The following is a 22885-nucleotide window of genomic DNA, read 5'->3' as shown; positions in this document are numbered from 1 at the left end:
AAAGAACGACCGATTCAAACAAGTCTACGAAGAAAATATCACACAGCGCGTGTCACACGTTAAATGCGCCGGGGCTTGCAAACACCAGACCGTATTAGACCACATCCCATGTGTACTGCTGACCCCAAATCTTCAGTCAGAATGAAAAATGTGCACATGTAACGGGAGCTGATGTCTCCTTTCTGCCTCCCTCCCTTTTTTCAGTTTGCATGATTCACTATCCTGGTAAAAAAAAAAGTGAATAAAAGAGATTTTAAAATAACAACTAGGCGCTGTTACCTGTGCTGTCTTAAAAAACACAAAAACAAATATAATCCACTTGGTGTTCTTGAAAACATCCCCACAGTTTCCTCCCCAATCAGTACCAGCATGTCCTCAGTCTCAGGTCTTGGAGGAGGGAGGCTGAGAAAACATGAGAGATCATTCTGAGTTGTGCGTTGGACCCTTGTATCGATAGGTTAAAACGGCTGCTGGTTTAAAACTGGCCTCTATACACAGTAGTGACCGTATAATCATTCCATTTGAATAGAGACACATTACATTTATCTTTCAAGCGGTCTGTCTTTCTTCCATACAGACCCTTTCAAGCCCCCACCCCCCACCCCACCCCGATCGAGACAGAAAGCATAGGCCCATGCATCATAGTCATTTGCATCTCCCCATGTGACTTCAGATAACGCATAATTATGACAAATGACTGATGATGGCATTATGAAGCCTGAATATTATATGTGTTCCTATCTGTTTAATCAAAGCTACGGAGAGCTGAGAGTTCAGACTGCCACTCCGCTGTTGTATCTGTCTCACTGTGTGGCCAGGTGAGCAATCTGTTGGGGAGGACACACTCATGAATAAATGTGTTATCTGTGTGTGTCCTCTGCTTACATAAACATGCTATCATGCTATCATTGGTTATTCTGGTCAAATAAACATGGTATATACATATATATATATATATATATATATATATATATATATATATATATATATGGCTGGCTTCGCCTGAGTAGGGGTATGTCTCCTGTCAGTTCTTGTGAGCATATTAAATATATATCTATCTCGCTGACCCGTGAAATGAGAAAACCTCCATCGTTTAGAGCATCAGTACTACAAATTATTGAAAAGGAGTGAAATGGAATGGGAGGAAATAAAGTGGAGGGCCGTAGTAAAGAGTGAAATTGCCCCAATGCTGAAAGGTCACAAGAAATGTCAGATGTAAAAACGTGAACAAAGTAAACATCTCGACGGGTCGGCTGTTTATCGTCAAACGGCCATGGCCATTATTAACAGCTGAACCGCGGTGTAGGTGGGTCCTCAGACACACCAGAACGACATCTATAATTGACTCTCTAATAACATCCCACGCACCTACGCCCACCCTTGGTCCAGTTTGCAGATTAATCCAAAATAGATCATGTCCATTCCAATGAGTTAGTTAACTGAAGTAATCAAAACTGTAATCACTGGTCCTTTGGCTCGATACAGGAGTGTGCGGTCATGTCCAATAACACAGAAATCTCAACCAGTACATGCCAGCTTTCTTCTAGGTCAGCCCTCCTGCAATCAATCAGCAGGAAAATTAACCAGAGGAGAAATTTCAATTTCGCTTTTACTGTATCGATTAGAGAATTGAGTCAATTATGGCTGACACCATAAGATTGAACGGAGCAATCTGTATGTACCCAAGAACATAGACAGCCCCTACCGTTATTGAAGGCTGGTTAAGGTTCAAGAAAATTGTAGGGCTTGAACAGAAACGAGGACACATCGAGTCATAGCCATAGATGTGAAGCACAACTGTTGTGTGACTTTGCTGAAAACAGAGCAATATGGCGTCATTGTCTTCAGTTTGTAATTGGACGTAGGTCTAGTGTTGACTGCACATTTTCAACTGAGCAGCTGACGTTACATATCATTTACATCATATCCTGATTGGATGCTTAACATTGACATTGTAAAATAGACGCGGCGGTTCAACAGAGCTAAAGTTAGCTTGTCTGAATCGTGTTAGCTAACCGATAACCCAGAGAAGTAAGCTGACACATCAGAAACACCAAAAAAGTTTTATGTTAAGATTGATTTGTTTGAGATGGTTCAGGCATCTGATTAGGATCCCTCCTGGGCGCCTCCCTTTGGAGGTTTACCAGGCACGGCCAACTAGGAGGAGACCCCGGGGTAGACCCAGAACTCGCTGGAGGGACTACATGTCCAGTCTGGCCTGGGAACGCCTTGGGTTCCCCCAGGAGGAGCTGGAGGGTGTTGCTGGGGAGAGGGACGTCTGGAGTGCCCTACTTAGCTTGCTGCCACCGCGACCCGACCCTGGAGAAGTGGCTGAAGATGAGATGAGAGATGAGATGAGATGATTTGTTTGAACACGTTAAAGGCGATAAAGGTATTATTATGGATCTTTATGGATCTCATTGCTTTTCTTGGCAAGACACGCCCTTCTCTGCCTCTGATTGGCTAACCCTAACCCCACCCTAACCTTAACCAACCTAACCAACAGAGATAACAAGTACTAGCCAATCCTGGGCAATCCTAGCGCTTGAATGCTAAGCAGGGTGTGTCTTGCCGTACCAGTCACTGCTCCAACCCTTCTGCTGATCCGGGGAGGGCTGCAGACTACAGCATGCCTCCTCCCATACATGTGGAGTCACCAGCCGCTTCTTTTCACCTGACAGTGAGGAGTTTCACCAGGGGGACATAGCGCATGGGAGGATCACCCTATTCCCCCCAGTTCCCCCTCCCCCCTGGACAGGCAACCCGGGTGACCAGAGGAGACGCTAGTGCGGCGACCAGGACACATACCCACATCTGGCTTCCCACCCACAGACACGGCCAATTGTGTTTGTAGGGACGCCCGACCAAGCCGGAGGTAACATGGTGATTTGAACCGGGATCCCTGTGTTGGTAGGCAACAGAATAGACCGCTACGCCACCTGGACACCCTGGATTATAATTTCAATAAGAGAAATACAAAATCTTTCAATTTTAGATGCGCTAACTAACATTTTGCAACCCCACCTCATTGAATCTACACAGCTGATACAGCATAACGTGAGACTAGATGTCTCCCAGACAGCATCCGGATGTGGGCCACTTCAGGAGATGATGCGGCACTGATGGTCTTCTTCTGGCTGACAAAATGGATGTGAGCCTGAAGTGGCCCACATGTATAACAGCAAATATGGCCCAAATCATATGTGGGCCTTTTTTGGCAAAGATGCGGCGCTCTGGGCAACGTGTGATCTGGATGTGACCCTGAAGTGGCCCCATGTGGTAAATGGTGATTATGGCCCAAATATCACAAAACAAATGTGGGCCACTCTTGGCAAATATGTGGCACATGTGGCATTGCTATGGCTTGGTTCTGGCCCAGATCTGGCAAACAGGAGCGGACCGCCCAAGTGCCACCATTCCACACGGCATGTGGGCCCGATGGAAGTGCCGGGTGTGGGACGGCACCGGGCCACAGAAGTTTTGCTATGTGTCAGCGAGTGTGTGTTTAAGAAGACAGATGTATAAGGCGCTTCACGTGTAAAAAGAGTATCCAGCGTTCACAGAGAAACACACTGAGGACAAGCCATATTAAAATGCCAACCTCACTTCACCTCTCCGAGCTCTTTGCTGCGGAAACAAACAAAAAAAACCCTCTAATACATCCGGCACGATCTGGACGCTGAGAAGAAATGTCACCCCAACCTAAGTGGTGGAGTTTATTTATCCCTCAGACACTGATCTTGTTTTCGGCCCTGTGCGGTCTGAGCACAAAGGCTAATCTTCCCCCCGGCTGAGCATCTGACATAACACGCCTAAATAACAAGCAAACACGAAAATATACCCCGGCTCAGGACGATAAATAACAACAGGATAACAATCAGATCCAAAACACCAAAACAACAGCGCCAGAACAATACGCTTCAGACACCCCGGGGCTTTGCCTGTAATCTGTTTTGCCCCTGGATAATGAGATGAGGCGGAGGGCGGGTGACGGGGTGTCTGTGATGCTGGGATGCCAACAATAGGCGGCTGTCCATTTGAGGTGGAGGGCTTATGCTGCTCTGAGTGGGGTAAGTCCAGGTCTGATCTCCACCCGGCACCCCCCCTCCCCATCATCCCCCACCCAACCCCCACCCCCTGCACCCCTTAAGATTATCTCGTCATGTCAGATATTTTAATCTGCTTTATGAAAGCTTATGAAACCAATCGCCGTCGACGGTGATAGCGCCGGGGATGAGGTGGCTGGGATGGTATGTGCCTGTGACTCAGCAAGCGGGGCAAGGATCCAGTGTGTGTGTCTGTGTGTGTGTGTGTGTGTGTGTGTGTGTGTGTGTGTGTGTGTGTGTATGTGAGGGCCAGTCTACGAAAGCTGAGGGCAATCGAGTCTCTGATAAACCCACCGACAACAGCGCAGTAAACAGTATGAAAACAGGCTAGCATAGCGTTCGCGTGGGACACATCGGACCGAGAGATTTCAGATGACTTCTGCTGTAAAAGCTTTATTCACCCCAAACGGTTTCATAGTTTGCTGAAAAATGGGTAACGCATATGTGGCCCCGTCCGTTTTTGGAATAACAGACCCTCGGCACAGTCTAAATAAATAAGCCTATAAAGGCTTCATGGGTTCACACAGGGCTTTGCTGAGCGGGCCCGTTTAAGGCCTTGTAAATCAGGCCGGGATGGCCGCTTAATTAACTTGTAAACTAATGCACGCCGCTGCGTGAATCGGAAGTGATAAATGTGCACGCGGGCTACCAAAGAAAGAGTAAGGCGAGGAGGCACCACCACCACCACCACCACCACCACCGCCACCAAATAGGCTGCGCGTGCAGGCTGATGGGACGCAGTTTATGGGACTTTCAACCACCTTATTGAGATTTTATAGACACCTAGTTTGCATTTCTTAATGGTGTGCTTTATGGGTAATGCAGAAGACCCCCCCCACCCCCATCAGCCACCCACCCACTCAACACTGTGTGTGTGTGTGTGTGTCTGTCTAGTTCCCTGCAGTGGAGTTATTTATGTCGTCGGGGGGTGGATCTCCTCGCTGTTTGCAAAGAGGGTCAGCAGACATTTTAAACGTTTGCAAGATGCAACACACATCCGGAATATAAACACATTGCTCTGTCTTGAGTTGACATAGAAGTCCAGATTCCCACCATGTAAGAAATGACAACAACCAAAGGGAGAACCGGCCCTGTCCCGCATGGAGACGTTTGATGCCGAAGGGTGTTGGACAGGGCAGCTCTGCTATACGATAGCTCCGGAAAAGCCATTAGGTAAATGATGTCGGACAAAGAACTCAAATAGCAGAACAACGGAAAACCCGAGACTTGACCTCTAACTGAGCCGCTCACCCTTTTGCACCGAATTGCAACCAGTAACTTACATCAGTGATTTAAAGGTCGTATAATGGAGGTGGGGGGTGGGGTGGGGTGGGGTGGGGGGTAACAGGAGGCTGGAGCCTGATTTGATTCCTTTTTCACAGAGGCAGGAGTCAAATCATCGGCAGTAGTGGCATAATTGACCTGTGCAGGGCATGGTAATTGACCTTGTTGTTGAGGACAGGGCTGCTGAGCCAGCACAGTCGGGGCTTTAAAGGGAGATGCGGGGTTATGGGGGTGGAAGGGGGGACTGGGTAGATTCCCCACAATTTATGCGGGGACTTACTCACACATCTGTCACAGCAGCCACCCTCTCCACTATGTCGCTGCGGCGGATACAACAGACAGCCGGAAACCATGCCCCCAGTCGTGAATGTATGGAAATGTGGTCAGTCCATATCTATCCGCCGGTGTATATGGAGCTTATCAGAGAGAGAAATTGAGGGGGAAAGCCTCCATTGTTTAAAGTGTATGATTGATTTGCACGGCTGCGTATGCCTAATGTGTGGACATAATGGGGGTACTCCAGATGAACACGAGATGTTTTGACTTCGATCCTGTTCTTCAGTGACAAGTAATGAATGTCTTTCTGCTTGGTCGTGGGGGTTTTGGCCTTGGGAGGGGCCGGTTTATGAATGGATTTATGGTCATCGGGGAATACTGAAATAGTGATGAGATTAACACGCTTTTCTCGTAATGAGACGGCACCACCTCTCTTCTTGATAAAAAAGTCATCATCATCATCATCATCCTCATCATCATCACCACTACGCGGTACCCAGGGGGCTCCAGCATTTCGTTCGTCGTTACGCGTGGCGCGGCCACTGACGCATCAACAAATTCAATGCGTCATCAAAAAAAAAAGCAAAACAACCGAGACTTTCTTCGTAACGCCATATATGGGTCATTTCTGCGTGTCAACATAGGAGATGTGGAGGGAGGGGGGAGGGGGGGGTGTGTGTGTTCGTCTGGCCTTAAAACAATACGTGGCGAATTACGGTGTCTTTTTTAAGAGCGTGTGCGCCGCGGTGTGACGTGTCACTGCCGAACGGGGAAGGCGGAGAGATCGCAAAATAAGCGATGCAAATCCCAGATAGAGTAATCGGAAACGCTGGAGGCGCTGTGGATGAGCGGTTGTCCCGGGAGCTGCAGGCGCGCGCGCGCACGCACGCACGCACGCACGCATTTACACACAAAAACAGAGCAGTAGGCAGCGTTACGCAATAACGCGGGCTGCACTCTGACTGCTCTCCCCCAATGCGTGGCGCAGTTGTTTACCATCCGCGCTGTTAATGACTCCTCCAAAAGCCCGGGCGAGCGAAATGAGAGAAACAGGGTGAGAGGAGGTTGGGGTGAGAGCCAGCGTGAACCGTAAATGCGCTGTGCGGTATATATATATATATATATATATATATATATATATATATATATATATATATATATATATATATATATATATATATATATATATGTAATTGCCTCTTCTTCCTTTCTGCGTCAGATCCGTGTAAGTGATGGTTGTTTACCTTTGTAGTTGGATCCGGGCCTGACTGGGGATGACCTGAACCGTGCGCCCTCCTCCTCCTCCTCCTCCTCCCCCCCCCGCTCATGTTTTCCAAGTCACGTTGTTAACCGCAAGTAATACAACGATCATAACGATCAATAACAACCCGTATTTGAATAACAAGAGCTGCGACGAAAGAGGAAGAGAAGAAAGAAAAAAACAACACTTATCCAAATCGTTCGTTAGTCCCCGACACGGCGCAAACATGGCCGTCCGGATCAAGTGTTTCATTTCTTGCATGATTTATAGGCTGACACCAACACACTCTTCTCATATCAAATGGTTTGGGGAGGAGGAGGACGAGAGAGAGGGGGGGGGTGTACAAAAAAAAAACCGAATAAGCGATATTAAAGAAGACGTGTGGCGTTTAGAACAGAATAAGATGAATAAATAATGAGGGTATTCTTTGCCCAAAAGCTGTCATGGAGCGCGGCGCTGTTATAAAGCTCTAAAAATAAAAGTTACACCGGCAGGCAGGCAGGCAGGCGGCGTGACTGTATACTCGTAAGTGAGTCGGAAGAGGGCAGTGATAGTAGGAGGGCTCTCTCTCTCCCTCTCTCTCTCCCTCTCTCTCTCTCTCTCCCTCCCTCTCTCTCTCTCTCTCTCCCTCCCTCTCTCTCTCTCTCTCGCTCGCTCTCTCTCTCTCTCTCTCTCTCTCTCTCTCGCTCGCTCTGTGTGTGTTTTTTTTTTACGGCGCCATTCCACAAGCAGTCAGCGCTTTCGTCCAATAAGCCGAATGAGCCGGCAGCGCCCCGCCCACTGTCAACGTGTGTATTTTTTTTTTCTTTTCCCTTCCTTTTTGTAACCAAAGCTGGATGTGTAGCACGTCACATGTTGTTTCCCTCCTCACTCCGGTCACCAGGAGACATGTGTTATTTACTGCCCTGCTGCAGAAGGAGACCAGCGCTCGGCCGGCTCTGGAAATAGAAAGGAGCCGTGCGGCGTTTTTCTTTTTTACGCACCGAACTGCGTCCCGAGGAGAAGCGGACGGACCAGCCAAGAAGAGGAAAGAGACAACCAGAAGAGGAAAGAAGAAAGAAGAAAGACAACCCCCCCTCCCAAAAAAAAAAAAAAACACAACAAAAACCGCGGCGTTTGTTTGAAGGAGGACGGTCTCAAGAATGGCGAGTCCGCCGAACGCTCCCGGACAGCTGTTTTCCAGTAACGCCAATATCAACAACAACAACAACAACATCAAGAAATGCGGATACCTGAAGAAGCAGAAACACGGACACAAGCGCTTCTTTGTGCTGAAGGAGCCGAGCGAGGGCTTCCCTGCCCGGCTGGAGTACTACGAGAGCGAGAAGAAATGGAAAAACAAGTCGGCTGCGAAGAGAGTTATTCCTCTGGACTGCTGCCTCAACATCAACAAGCGAGCCGACGCCAAACACAAATACCTCATCGCCCTTTACACCAAGGACGAGTATTTCGCCGTGGCGGCGGACAACGAGCAGGAGCAGGAGAACTGGTACCGGGTGCTGACGGATGTCATGGGCGAGGGGAAAGCGTGCGACGGCTCAGCGTCCAATTCCGCCTCCTCCCTGGTGGGCTTCGACGAGGCCAGCTACGGCATGATAACGCCGGTCAGCGCGGCGTACAAGGAGGTATGGCAGGTCAACCTGAAATCCAAAGGGCTGGGGCAGAGTCGAAATCTCACCGGCGTGTACCGGCTCTGCCTCTCCAGTCGGACTATCAGCTTCGTGAAGCTGAACTCGGAGGTGGCCTCCGTCAGTTTACAGCTGATGAACATCCGCAGGTGCGGCCACTCTGACAGCTTCTTCTTCATCGAGGTGGGTCGCTCTGCAGCCACGGGTCCGGGGGAGCTGTGGATGCAGGCGGACGACTCCGTGGTAGCCCAGAACATCCACGAGACCATCCTGGAGGCAATGAAGGCCATGAAGGAGCTGTCTGAGTTCCGTCCGCGCAGTAAAAGCCAGTCGTCCGGCACCAATCCCATCTCCGTTCCCACCCGGAGGCACCTCAACAACCTGCCCCCCAGCCAGACTGGCCTGCCCCGCCGGTCACGCACCGACAGCATGGCTGCCACGTCTCCCGTGAGCAAATTCACCTCCTGTCGGATACGCACGGCTAGTGAGGGAGACGGCACCATGACACGCCCTGTGTCGGTCACCGGGAGCCCCCTCAGCCCCGGGGTTCACCGAACCCTCTTGAGCAGATCTAACACTGTTACAGCTCGCCCATGTCGGACCTTTGAGTCTTCTTCCCTCCAGCACAGTAAGTCTATGTCAATGCCCGTGTCTCGCTCCCCCCCTGTGGCCACCCCGAGCCCGGTGAGTCTGTCCTCCTGCCCGGAGAGCAGTGCTCCCCGCCCCTCCAGCTGCAGTGCCTCCTTTTCAGGCTCTCCCAGCGATGCGGGTTTCATTTCATGTGACGAGTATGGCTCCAGTCCCGCCGATGTGCGGGACCTCCGGTTACCTCTCACCCTCCGCAGTAACACCCCCGAGTCCCTCAACGCCGACACCCCCCCTTCCCGGGACGGCAGCGACCTTCATGGCTACATGGTCATGGAGCGGCAGAACCAGAGCGCTTACCGTCGCTTGCCGGAGATGGACAAGGCCTACCGAAAGCGCACATACTCCCTTACTACGCCTCGCCAGCAGAGGGGGCCACCGCAGGTCTCCTCGGCCTCGCTGGATGAGTACACCCTCATGAGGGCCACCTACACCAGCGGGAGTCAGTCTTCTCGCAGGTCTCACACCGCGTCCCCTAAAGGGACTTATCCCGAAGACTACGGCGACGTCCACATCGGCACCAGCACCAACAAAGGAGACAGTGGCTACATGCCAATGATGCCAGGTGTTGCGCCTCCAGCGGCAGGGGCCAGGAATAACAATTACATGCCCATGAGCCCCATGTGCGTTTCTGCCCCCAAGCAGATCATCAACCCGCGTTCACACCCATCTTCGGCTGCGGGGCTGGGGCCACGCACAGAGTCCCCCGGGAGCATCTCCCTGGAGGACAGCGGCTACATGCGCATGTGGTACGGAGCCAAGATGTCGGCGGAGAGCACCGATGGGCGGCTCACCAATGGAGAGTACCTCAACATGTCACCTGTGGATCCTCTGGTGTCTGTCACCCCGCCCGACTGCTACCTTACTCCCCTGGCAGGCGACGCCCACCCGCTGCTGCCGCTTCACAGACAGCCTTACTCATGCAGCTCCCTGCCCCGCTCCCTCAAAGCCCAGCCCCAGCGCAACGGCCCCACGGACACCGACCAGTACGTGGTGATGAGTTTACAGACGCAGCGGATAGAGGAGGAGTCGAATGGCTGCCCCGGCTCGCCGGGCGATTCCCCTGGCACTCCCCCCTCCTCTGCCCCGTCCCCCCTCAGAGCAGCCAGGGTAGAGTTGGGTCTGGTCCACCGGGGGAGGGCGAGTCGGCCCACCCGCCTGGCTCTGGAGGCCCTCAAAACGCTCCCTTGTATGAGCGAAGACCCCCAACCCTCGGAGCCGCGCAGCCCAGGGGAGTACATTAACATAGACTTTGGTGATGCCACCCGGGCGTCCGGCGTCGCAGAGAACCCCGCCTCCTCTCAGAGGATATCCCCGCCGCTCTCGGACTATGCTAACGTCAACGTCAACTCTCCGGGTCGACTCGGCTCATGTCAGCCGCTCCTCAGACACTCACCCGACCGGGTAACAACTGGCAGCAGCCTACCAAATTCACAGCAGGACACGGAGGAGGAGGTGGAAGTGGTAGATGAGGAGGAGGAAGAGGAGGAGAAAAGCACAGAAGGAGAGGAGGATGAAGAGGAGAGGGGGTTGATAGAAGAGTACCCTCTCCCGCGGCAGGGGAGCCCCGTGGGTCAGTCCGGCCCGGTCAAGGATGACTACACGGAGATGACGTTCAGCCCCCCCGCCCCACTCCCCACTATCTGCTCCACGGATGCCTCCCCTCTCCCCACCAGCCCCACTGCCTGCGTCAAGAGACTCAGCCTGGGGGGTGCCATTGTGGGGCCGGTGCCCCTGGTGCCGGTGGACTCGTTTCTCTTGGGGGGTGCCTCGTTATCGGTCCCCTCGGTGGACCCGGACAGAGGGGCCAAGGTTATCCGGGCGGACCCGCAGGGGCGAAGGCGGCACAGCTCGGAGACCTTCTCCTCCACCACCACAGTCACACCGGTGTGCCCGTCGTTCGCCCACGACACCAAACGGCACAGCTCCGCCTCGGTGGAGAACGTGTTCCGCCCTGTCCGGAGCTCGGAGGTCTCCGACGAGGAGTACGGCAGCAGCAGCAGCCCCATGTGCAGGGAGACCTCGGCGGGCTACCAGAACGGACTAAACTACATTGCCTTAAACCTGATGGAGGGAAGCTTCAGCGGGTGCAGTATAGGGGGCTGTGAGGGACTGCTGAGGTTCAAGACGGCTTGTGGCTGCAAAGGGGGCATGAACGGCTTCAATGCCAACCCCTATGCCAGTCTGGGCTTCAAGGAGACTGCCACTGCTGTGAAAGGTGAGCCCGGTAAAACTCCGCCGCTCTGCATTTTCATGCATACGGTTGCAACTGCTTCATTCAGGCTGGTTTTCATTCATGGCCGGGAGAGGGTTGTTCGTGCTCGAGTGGTGATTGGCATTCGGCGGTATTCTGCAGCGTCCCTTGCAGACAGAGATACCGTTGCTATAGCATCGCTTGAATTAAACCCGGGGGGGGGGGTTCATTTCCAAAGTTGAACGCCGCTGATACGTAGCGTCGTCTCTTTATCACGCCGCCCTGTCACATACAGATAAACTTCTATTTCCCCGTGTGTCCCCTGCACAAGCCCGCACGTGCACCGGACTGGCGAAACTTATCTCCAAGTGCAAGTCATCCTGGCAGCCGGGGACGAGCGGCGCTTGTTGTTGCCGTTGTGGATAAGTTACGAGCGGCGTGTCGCCACAAGCCTCTCGTTTTATTAGCTTGCCGCTTATCAAAGGTAACGACATCAACCAGAATCGTGACTGGGCAGCTCCTGGTTGTTGCAAAACAAATTACGTAAGAGTTATATCATGGAAACTCGTTTGTTGTTGTTGTTGTTGTTTGTTTTGGGGTTGTTGTTTTTTTTTTGCATGGTGGCAATGCAACCCGGCTGTGTCGTCGTCGTGCGTCTTTTTAAGAAGCTTTTGGGGGCAAAAGAAAAGCGCAAAACGGCAAAAGAAAGACTGCGGGGGCATGGGGCAAATTTGTTGTTATTGTGCACATTGCTTTTGGGTGTTGGCTGTGATGTGTAGATAGGATTAGTCACTCCGTCGTCACACCCATGATACATGGCCATGCTTAGGGCTGTGTGCGTGTGTGTGTGTGTGTGTGTGCGCGCGCGCAGAACGGGGGGGGGATCTGTGAATGGGCGCCCGTTCCGGTCGCCATTAATGACGCAGTTCTCATCACACGTCATTGCGCCAGTTTGAAAAAAAAAAACAACAATCGGTGACGCATGCGTCTGTTAAATAACCGACGTTGAGGACGTTGAAAGTAGGTCACGTCTCTCGTATGAATGTAAAGGTGCGGCGTTGATAACGTTGCTTTTTTTTTAATGGGAACCACACGTCTCAGAAAAGGCAAAGTGAATTCCTAAATCCGCAAAAGAGAGAAGGTTGGGAACTGGGGGCGTCCAGTCGTTACCTTTCACCTCGTTTCGAGCAGCGTCCTCGTTCTGTCGGTCGCTTCTCGCGCGCCTGTGAATGACAGGGATTATTCACGAGGGAGGATGTGTCCCGACAGGGCCTATCAGAAGTCGCTGTTGTTTGAAAAGGGGGAGGAAAAACACATTGTACTGGACATGGTCATGAGTCAGTGTGCTGATGGGTGAAATGCAAGAGTTTAATTGCTGTTGTTGGTTTCACATCCAACTTTATCTCTCTTGCGCTGTTTTTGTTTATTCTTCTTCTTCGGGGCTTTCGTGCTGTGTGTAGTCATCGGGTTCCCCAGAAAAACAAGTGACTCAGTTGTTTATCAGTCATCAGGTACCGGGTTTCAGGGCAGGAATGCAAGGCGGTGTGCAAAGGTTGCTGGGAGAGGTGAATGCTCGCTTGTTTTTGTAACTTGGTGGAGGTGGGGGCGGGGTGGTGGGGGCTGGTGGAGGGGGGAGGCGGGGCGTTGGTTGGACGGACTTTTGTTTTTCTTACCCAGGAACTTTTACCGTACGTAACACGGCGATAGAACCGCTGTGCGCATGCGCACGGTTGCACGTGTGTTTGGTGCGAACACATTCGTATGACGTAAAACAAGCCCCCCCCACCCACACACACACACACACTGGCACCTAAGAGTCCCAGAAGATAGGGGCTATATTTCCCATAATGCCGTCTGTTCCAACCCAGACCCGATAGCTGACAGTGGATCAGGCTGTTCAGAGGCTACAGTAGATAGTAGGCCGGGGCAGGTGAGTGAACGAGAGGGTGATAACGGGGTGTGTTTTTTCCCCAAAAAATCAAAGTGAATGAGAGAGAAAGAAAGGAGACGCTTGTGTCGCACCGTGGAACAGTTAGCCGCGGGTTTCTTGGCTATTTATGGCATTCGTGATAAACAACAGATCATCTGAAAGTGAAAGAAGTCCTACACGCCGCTGATACGCTGCCCTAATCAGGAATGCAGCCAATGTGGCCGCTCGCTAATGTCCCAGTACACAACGCTCAGACCTGCGTGTGTGTGTGCGTGCATGCGCGTGCGTGCGTGCATGTGCGTGTTTGTGTTCGCTGCATCAATTAGGTGTGCACACATGTTTACGTCTGTCTGCGCAATGTAAATGTGTGTTATGTGTGTGCAAGGGAGAGTTATGGCGGCACGTGTTTGAAACAGATTGTGTGTGCGCGCGCGCGCACGCGTGTATACGAACATGTTTGTGAGGTCACGTGTGAGTGTTTGTATTGTCTGTGTGTGTGTGTGTGTGGTGACTGGTCAAGAGACAGAAGGAGACTGAATGGATGCGAGTGTGTGTGTGTGTGTGTGTGTGTGCGTGTGTGTGTGTGTGTACCCGGAAACGGCTGGCTTTTCCACATTCTCGTCTCGCTGCACGGCAGTCAACATTCCCCGCGCGCTCGCATTAATTGGAAGCCGTTGGATTAGGAATTTGAATCATCTGAGCTCAGTCGGCCTCCAAATCGTCATTGTGTTTAATGTGGGAGTTGGAGAGAGAGAGAGAGAGAGGGAGAGGGAGAGGGAGAGCTACTCCTTTTACAAACGTGCAAATACATGGTAGCACATCCTGTTTGTGTGATGGGGAGCTGCTTTTGGTTTTGGTTTTGTGAAGCAGCTGAATGGGGAGTCGTGGAGACTGTGTGTGATTTCTCGGTTTATTGCAGCTCTGACACACGACGCTGATGGGCTACGCCGCCGTTGTTTGGGTTTTAGCTAGACACGCCGCGCTGCATGGAGGGAGAGGGCGGGAGACAGCAGTGTGTGTGTGTGTGTGTGTGGGTGGTGGTGGTTGGGGTATGGTAGGGTGGGGGTAGGGTGAATGGCTTGCTTGCTGTTTAACTTTCAAAGCACGCCTTCTGTCCTTGCTGCCAAAGTCAGTTACTTGACCACTGAACCAGCCCCCCCCCCACCCCCACCCCACCCCACCCCCGTCCCTCTGTGAGTCTGTCCGGGGGGAGAGAGAGAGAGAGAGAGAGAGAGAGAGGAAAGACACAGCCATCAGGGTCCCAACCAAAAGTCCCAGCTCCTCCTGCGATGTCAGCAGAGGAGGCTAGGGAGACCAGCTTGCTATTTTTACAACTTCATCTGTGTTGTAAAACTCCTTTTCTCTCGTCACTGTGCTTGGACTTATCTCTCCTCTAGAAGACATTTCCCTCTCTCCCTCCCTCTCGCTCTCTCTCTCTCTCTCTCTCTCTCTCTCTCTCTCTCTCTCTCTCTCGCTCACCTCTCTCGCTCACCCTCTGTCTCTACCCCTGCCTCTCTGTTTTTTCTCTGCAAGTTTATTGTGCCTATTTGCCATCGCCCCTCCAGATTTTCCTCCCAGTTATCAAGCCTCTCTCTCTCTCTCTCTCTCTCCCTCTCTCTCTCTCTCGTCTCTCTCTCTCTCTCTCTCCTCTCTCTCTCTCTCTCTCTCTCTCCTCTCTCTCTCTCTCTCTCTCTCTCTCTCTCTGTGTTTCTGGCTGGCTCTCTCTGGCAGGGGGCAGTCAGGTGTTTGGGTGCAGACAGGAGAGGAGGGTGACTCACTCTCTCCCATGTTTTCATTTGTGTGCCCAGACTCAATACAACGACCCCCCCCCCCCACACACACAAATTTTCCTCTATACCATTGTGCTTGTGTGTGGTTTGCTCGTGTGTGTGTATGTATATAAGGCCATCAGCAGATGGCAGGGGTGGGGTGAAGAAGTGGGGTTGGAGGGTGGGGTTTGGGGTGCAGTGTTGGTGGTGGTGGTGTGTGTGTGTGGGGGGGGGGGGGTTGCAGGATTTTGCACCTGCCCCACCGAGCAGTGCTCACTGGTTATTCGGTCCTTCAGAGTGGAGTGACAATACGCTAATGGCTGGCCCACCATCTGCCACATACAACAGAGAGAGAGAGGGAGAGAGAGAGAGAGAAAGAGAGAGAGGGAGAGATGGGGGGGGGTGCAAGAAGCCAAATATCAACTCAACGCCCCTCCCCCTTCTGTTCCATCCCTCCCCTCCATCGCTCTCTACCTTCCTCTCTGAGCATTGGTTTCTGTTTTCCTGAAATCATGTGATTCGGTCTCAGACTAAATCCCCCTTCTACCCACCCCCGCCACACACACACACACACACACACACACACTGTAAATTTGAGCGCTGTCTTCCTCGGCTCATCTCAGAAAGTGAGAGTGAACCCGGCGAGTCCCCCGACAGACTCGTCTCTGATTGGCTTAGACAATGCAGGCCGTTAAGGGCTGGCCTAATGATGCACTGAACTATTAGTTAATTAGCTAGCTTAATGCTGCCACTATAGGATCTTGACTTTTAGACTCTCACCCTTGCTGCTTGTTCTGACTCGGAATGTTAACTAAATGCACAGACAACTGACTAATTAGCCAGCGGCGTTGGGCATCACAGGATGTCTGTTGATGCGAAGCGGCAGTGAAACTCGGTGTGGTTTCATCCGAAGCGGCTGCAGGGTCGCAGCGTCCGGCTCTGCGACGATACCAGAACTTGGCAGCGATTCCGTATTTTGAGGAATAAAAGTCCATGTCCTCACCTGTCCTGCACCCCCCCCCCCACCTCCACGGCTGGATGTCTGATACATAACCCTCCGAGTAAAGTAGGCCGGGATGTTCCAGCGCTAGATAAAAAAACTCAAGTCAAGCTACTGTATCCTCCATTTAGCAGGGAGGTAAGAAGGATTACATTCACTTCAGGATTAGGCATTGTTGAGCAGCTTGTTTTGTTTAGGGTTGGACGAAGTGTGTGTGTGTGTGTGTGTGTATGTGTGTGTGTGTGCATTCACATAGGGCACACACACACATACTTGAGTGAGCTCAGCCAGCTCCTGACTTCCCAAAATGTCTCGAGTCCTCCAAGCAATCCATCTCATAACAGAGAAGGTACACCTCCCTGCCCAGACAGCATCCGGATGTGGGCCACTTCAGGCAGTGATGCGGCACTGATGGCCTTCTCCTGGCCCTGACAAAATGGATGTGAGCCTGAAGTGGCCCACATGTATCATAGCAAATATGGCCCAAATATGCCAAATCAAATGTGGGCCTTTTTTTGGCAAAAGATGTGCTCTCGGCAACATGTCATCTGGACGTGACCCTGAAGTGGCCCCGTGTGGTGAATCACAAAACAAATATGGGCCACCTTTGGCAAATATGTGGCACATGCGGCATTGCTACGGCTTGGTTCTGGCCCACATCTGGCAAACGGGAGCGGACCGCCCCAGGTGCCATGATTCCACGCGGTATGTGGGCCGGACGGAAGTCCGGTGCGGGCCGGGTCCGGGCCACAGCAGTTTTGCTATCTCTCGCCTCCTCCTGCGGCACAGCTCCTCTCACCGTTTCTCGACGAGGGTTCAAGGGCACTTCTGGCCGTCGCACAAGGAGAACGCTCAAATCCGGAGTTTGTTTTACGTTGGCCGAGCAAGTTGACACATTCAAGGAACTTGACTTGCGGAGGTTTTTTTTTTTTTTTTTTTTTGGGCCCACATGAAATGTACTATATTAGAGGCATTAAGCCGCACGCCTTTTTAATTACAGAATAGAATTTAGTGCAGGAATCTCTGTAAGAGCTTTTAGCGTGACTGAATGTAATTGGTGAGCGTGTGATATGAATTTACATTAGCATATCTCTCGCCGCCTGCACGGCGGCGTGCAAGGCGGCCGGGCCCCGTGTTTGAGAGAGAGGGAGCGAGTAATGCGGACATTAATGACTCCATATCATCACAGCTTTAATAGCCGTGATGGTAATGGTCGTATATCTCATTCAATCTTAGCCCTGTTTAGTGGGACTGTAATAAACCTGCTGACATTATGTCAAGGAAAAAATGTATATCTTCTTCCCCACCCCCGCCCCCCCACCCCCCGTCTCGCTCGCTCTCCGTCTCTCCGTCACACACATATTTCGATTTAACAAAGAGGTTTTGAGCAACAAAGGAGGAAAGGGGCTTTTTAATGAGGAAAAAATGACTTTGATTGCCTCAGTAATTCTGCGGGTTATCAAACGTCTAGACAAATAAAGGACGAACAGCACATGACCCCGTGGTCATTTGTGTGGGCGTCCTACATAACGTGAATGGTTGTTGTTGTTGTTGTTGTTGTTGTCGCTGCTGCAGAAAAATGCGAGAGGTCAAAGGTGAGCGAGGCAGTCGCTCACTATTTGTCCGGTGTTATTTATTTTGTGTGTGTGTGTGTGTGTGTGTGTGTGTGTGTGTGTGTGTGTGTGTGTGTGTGTGTGTGGTGAGCAGCAGCAGTGCGGTAGGTCAGGGAGGAGCCAGCCAGGCAGGAATGTAAACAGAGCAGATCTGCGCCTCCTTAAAAAAAAAAAAGCCCCTCTCCTTCTCCCCGGGAGGAAACCAGATCACACGAGCCGTCGTCACTTCTGTTGTTCTGAGGACGACTCTTTCTCCAGTGTGTCGGGGAGAACGCGCCGGGCCTCGCTGTTAACGTACACGAACCCGGGCTCGGTCGTCCTGACCTGGGGGTGGGGGTGGGGGGGGCGGTAGCCACTGGGCCAGCTTCCTCCGCGTCCAGTCGATCTTTCTGAATTTGATCGGCAGACACAAGCGCTCTTGCTGTGCTTCCCGGGGATTAGCAGAGGACGTTGTTAGCTGATAAATGCCTCCGTGTGCGTGCGTGCGTGCGTGTCTCTGTGTGTGTGTGTGTGTGTTGTTTGTGTCCCGCTCCTGAGTGGAGCAAGGCTAAATTTAGCTTGTGAGAAGTAAATAAATAATGAGAAGGGCCAGGGTGTTTGTGTGGGATGGGACAGGGCCACCGGGGTGAGTTCCAGCAGTGTATCTGTATGTGTGTGTGTGTGTGTGTGTGTGTGTGTGTGTGTGTGTGTGTGTGTGTGTGTGTGTGTCGGTGCATGCTCCACATGGGAGGGGTTGGGGCCATTGAGGCCATACCCTATGTCCCCTTTCCAACCCCCCCCCCCACACCACCCCTGTCCATTTACCCCCGTCTCAGAGCACCATGTGGCAGATTAGCAGTGAATGTTTTGAGGCTGTCAGTATGAGCCCGGTCTCTGCACATTTCCTCTGCCTCTAGCGAAGTTGCCTCGGGCCACCGCGGCTCACCGAGCCGACTCCAGCAACGCGTGTGTGTGCACGTGCACGTGTTTGTTCGTATGTACATGTTCCTGCTCATAGACCTGGTCTGTCAGGGAGGTGATTCAGCCCTCCTTCCCGGCATCTCTCACTCATTCTCACCCAAGTGTCTGCCTCTACAGGCCCACCAACTGGTTCAGACCAGCCCTGACACACACACACACACACACACACACACACAGACACACACACACACACAGTGGACGGTAGGTCCCATGACCTCACTACATTCCCGTTCTTCTCTGTCAGGTTGATTCTGTTACTCTGGTTTTCCATCCCCCCCGTCTCTGTCTCTTTCTTTCTCTGCCCAGCCTAACTAAGCTGCCCGTCAAACACACACACACACACCCACACATATATATATCTATGGTCCCCACATTTTACATCTCAGACATCCCTGGGCATCTCTGAAATGGGTCAGCCTGTTAATGTGATTAGCAGGTTAATAAAGACTGCTATAACCAGTGTGTGAGTGTGGGTTTGTGTGTGTGTTGGCACTCCTCCCAATTCCGTCCTCTCCTTGCCGTTTCATTTTCACTGTCATCATTCAGGAGGGAGCGGAAACCATAGTCTTCCCCGAGCCTTTCGATTTGACTATAGCCTCTGATGTCGACTGTGGGGGAGAAGGAAAAAAGAGAACTGACACGTGTGTGTGTGTGTGTGTTTGTGTGTGTGTGTGTGTGTGTGTGTGTGTGAGTGAGGAGGGGGAGCAAGGACCCTGAATTGAGGGTTTGTTTTAGAGAATGATGATCGCTTCCAGTTCTGTGAAAACAGCTCTTGTTCATGGCTGGAAAATAGAGAGGGAGATGCTGAGCGAGAGAGAGAGGGAGGGGGGAGAGAGAGGGAGGGTGGGCGAGAGACCTTGAGAAGAAAGGCAATAGCTGTGATGGAGGGAGCCTTGCGTGTGTTAGCTGAGAGTTCCGCTGCCATTTGAAGGCTGCATGCAAATGAAACCTCACAAACAAGTCCACGGGGTCAAAGGTCAGCAGCACAGCTCTCTGCTGGGAGAGAAAGGACACCGTCTATACCAGGGTCTATTCCAGGCATTGAAAATGCAGTGTTTATAAAAGAGAGTGGAGGATCTTGGAAGATTTTTGGAAGGTTTTTTTTTTTAATCCCAAAAAAGGATCTCATGAGTCTGTGTGTGTCTGTGTGTGTGTGTGTGTGTTTGTTTTTGTGTGTGTCGGTGTTGCTGCTGCCTCTCTCTGTGCTGTCATTGGAGACTGCCCTCCGTCAGCTGCATAGTGCTAAATGCCACTCTGTTTTTCCCCTGTGGTGAAAGCACCTGCCACTTTAGTGTCTACCAGCTGAGCAACGCACACACATACACCCCCTTTGCTGAAGAGCACTTAGTCCTTACTTGGTAACAGAGTGGGGGTATACCGTTTGACCTCCCCCTCCCACCTAATGTCCATAGGTAATATATCACATGTACACACCAACACACGTGTGCGTACACATACAAAAAAGCCATGCATGCTCTGAAACTGTGGACCAGGAAAACACTGTGTACGTTAAAGCTCCATGCCTTGTCTGTTACCGGTGTGAATCACATGACTAACCCCGCCTGCTCCTGCTTTTCTTTTCTCTTCCAGACTGAAGGCCGACTGGGACTGCCCACCTCTCTCTCTCTCCTCTCTCCTCTCTCTCTCTCTCTCTCTCTCTCTCTCTTTCCTGTGAACGAGGGACCGCTGCAGCCCAGTGACGAAGTCGCCACACTGACAGCTGGACCATGTGCTGCAGCAGATGACCTTTAACCCCCCGCCCCAACCCCAACCCCCAATCTGGGGTTCACAGGGACTGCCATCGTCATGGCAACGCGGACACTTGACCCTTCCCCCCAAATTTTTTTTTCCTCCACTCTCTCGGCACCCAAACATTCAGGCGCCGTTTTGCTGCTGCTGTATTAGATGACTTAGAAAAAAGACGTAGACTCTAACACTAAAGGCCTTTACACACCTGGGACGTGTGCTGATGTGTCGTAGGTTAGTTTACATTATTACGACAGTGACCCCACTCCTGGTACCACGTATTGTTTGGCTAAATTAACCATAAACGACTCAACGCAGAAGAGCCGTTTAACGCGCTCCTTTCGTGCTCTGCTAGGCACTGCCGGAAATCAGTTTGTGGTAACGCCCCCGGAGGTCACTGTCGTAATAACGTAAACTAACCCTACGACACGTCAGCGCAGGACGTGACGAATAAACGACCTGAAAAACGCAAAATGCTCGCCTGCGAATGTTCCGCTTCACACCGGAAGCGATGAGGATTCCCGCCAGAAACACGAATTTGTGGATTCGCGACGACACCGGACGCTGCTCCGGGCGGCGTGTGTGCGGCGCCCGGGTAAAAAGCGACAAGAGTGCCTCCCGTATTTGAGCCAAACCTGCTACGACACCGTTGCCTTGCTTACCAGCCCCACTACATCCAAACGTACACTACATAAGCTACTCACTACCCTGACAAGCTACTCGGTGGTTTTTGTATCCTTTGTCGTACAATGCCGGCCGGCCGATGGCGAACGCCAACAGGTCCGCCATTGTCGTTGGGCGTTGTGACGCGCGCGACGTCCGGTCCGCGCAACGTGATTGGTTGATGCCTTTTATTCGCCGAAAACTCGACTTCCTTCCGGAGGGAGATGCGCGAATGAATGAACGTAGCTTTGTCGCGTTCTGTGTGAAAGTACTCACGACAAAAACAACAGCTCGAAATAAATATATATGGACGTGGAATTAATCGCACAAAAAAAAAACCCGGTGTGTAAAGGCCTTTAGAGAACTATTTATCTGTGTACGTAGGCCTGTAAAATCATTCAATATTATCATGCAGATTACTATAGTTATTATTTGTTGTTGTTGGTACTATTATTATTATTATTATGCATACACTTTCCACTGGTTTTCCTTTGGCTTCGGCCGACAGGGCCAGTTACCTTTACCTTAAAACCTGTGAACCAAACCTGGAAAATATGCGTACACACTCACACACAAAGACACACACACAAAAAAAAAAAACACGCGCGCGCGCGTGCACACACACACGGTCAAGAACCTTTCTTGCATACAGATTATATATATATTTATTTATTTATCATATCTGTATGCTTTTAGTGAAATGTGTGTGAATATGTACGCAGATTGAACTGCAACAAAAGAGGTGGCATTCATGAATATATTTAATCATCCAAGTTTGCAATTGCTCAAGAATAGAGAAAATACCTACCTCAGAGCAAATACCAGGTTGGTAACCATTCAAACAGCATACATTATATATATATATATATATATATATATATATATATATATATAATGTATGATCTATTTATTTTCAGAGGTGAATGTTTTTGTAAAACCACCAATCCAAAGCCTTACTCTAGTCTTCAGCCCTCGTCTGATGGACCTTTTATTTCGGACCTATAAACACGCAGTATATCAAAGACTTAAGTGATCGTCATGAAGACCGAATGTTTGTCAGAGCAGTAGGAGAGACGGCCTCTCTGAGATTAACTTTTCTATTTTTCACTTGCTACATTTACAAAATAAAAGAGTAAATGTACTAAATATTCAGATTAATATATTTATTATTACGACTGAGGTGGGGGGGGGGGGTTGGGAGGGATATCGATTCATATACACAGACAGAATAAGGACAGGAACTTGGCATTGCATCACACCCAACATGCATCCAAATACACACATGCACAGGCAAAAAAAAACAAAAAACTCTTCAGTGTGATCCAGTTCCAACTTGACCACTATTGTCGTGGCCTGTTCTGCTCAAACAAAGCCTTAGCACCTTTGTAGACTTTACCTTTCGATCCCATGTTCGCCCATCACACACACACGAGCTGCAGGAGTTATGACCTGTCAGGGCCTTGGACAGCAACATGGCCAACATAATGTTTGCTTAAGTTATAATGAATGACCGAACAGCGCTGAATCTCTAGTTCAACGCGTTTTCCACTTCCGGTGACTCGGCGCTGAGCAACGTCGCGACAGCTGATTGGCTGACGGCTGCGGCGCTGAGCGGCGGCGGTGAATTCGAAAACGCGTCACGCAGTCTGACTGGTTGTGCAGTCGGCCTGTCGACAACGTGAATCCGTGGCCCCGCCCCCAGCGCCCCTCCCACCGGAGAGCGGCCCAGGCGGGCGCGACGCACCGGAGCTAATGCATGGTCTTGCACTTACAAACTCCTTAGATTGTAATACAAGACACTTTTGAATGT

General features: G+C 51.2%; 1 protein-coding gene across 1 annotated transcript; it reads left to right on the top strand.

The window, feature by feature from the left end:
- Positions 1-7773: 7773 nt before the first annotated feature.
- Positions 7774-22255, top strand: irs2b (insulin receptor substrate 2b). Its single transcript, XM_056289174.1, has 2 exons — positions 7774-11418; positions 20257-22255. Exons 1-2 carry the CDS (start codon positions 8070-8072, stop codon positions 20259-20261), a joined length of 3354 nt encoding a protein of 1117 aa, XP_056145149.1. The 5' UTR covers positions 7774-8069; the 3' UTR covers positions 20262-22255.
- Positions 22256-22885: the final 630 nt, after the last annotated feature.

The sequence above is a fragment of the Lampris incognitus genome, chromosome 11 (genome assembly GCF_029633865.1).
Source record: "Lampris incognitus isolate fLamInc1 chromosome 11, fLamInc1.hap2, whole genome shotgun sequence".
Taxonomy (NCBI): domain Eukaryota; kingdom Metazoa; phylum Chordata; class Actinopteri; order Lampriformes; family Lampridae; genus Lampris; species Lampris incognitus.
Note: the sequence above shows the minus strand (reverse complement) of the source record. Positions and strands in the feature narration are given on the sequence as shown.

Bases quoted from the DNA above. Each gene is read 5' to 3' on its own strand.
- irs2b (XM_056289174.1), top strand. From the start codon at position 8,070: ATGGCGAGTCCGCCGAACGCTCCCGGACAGCTGTTTTCCAGTAACGCC.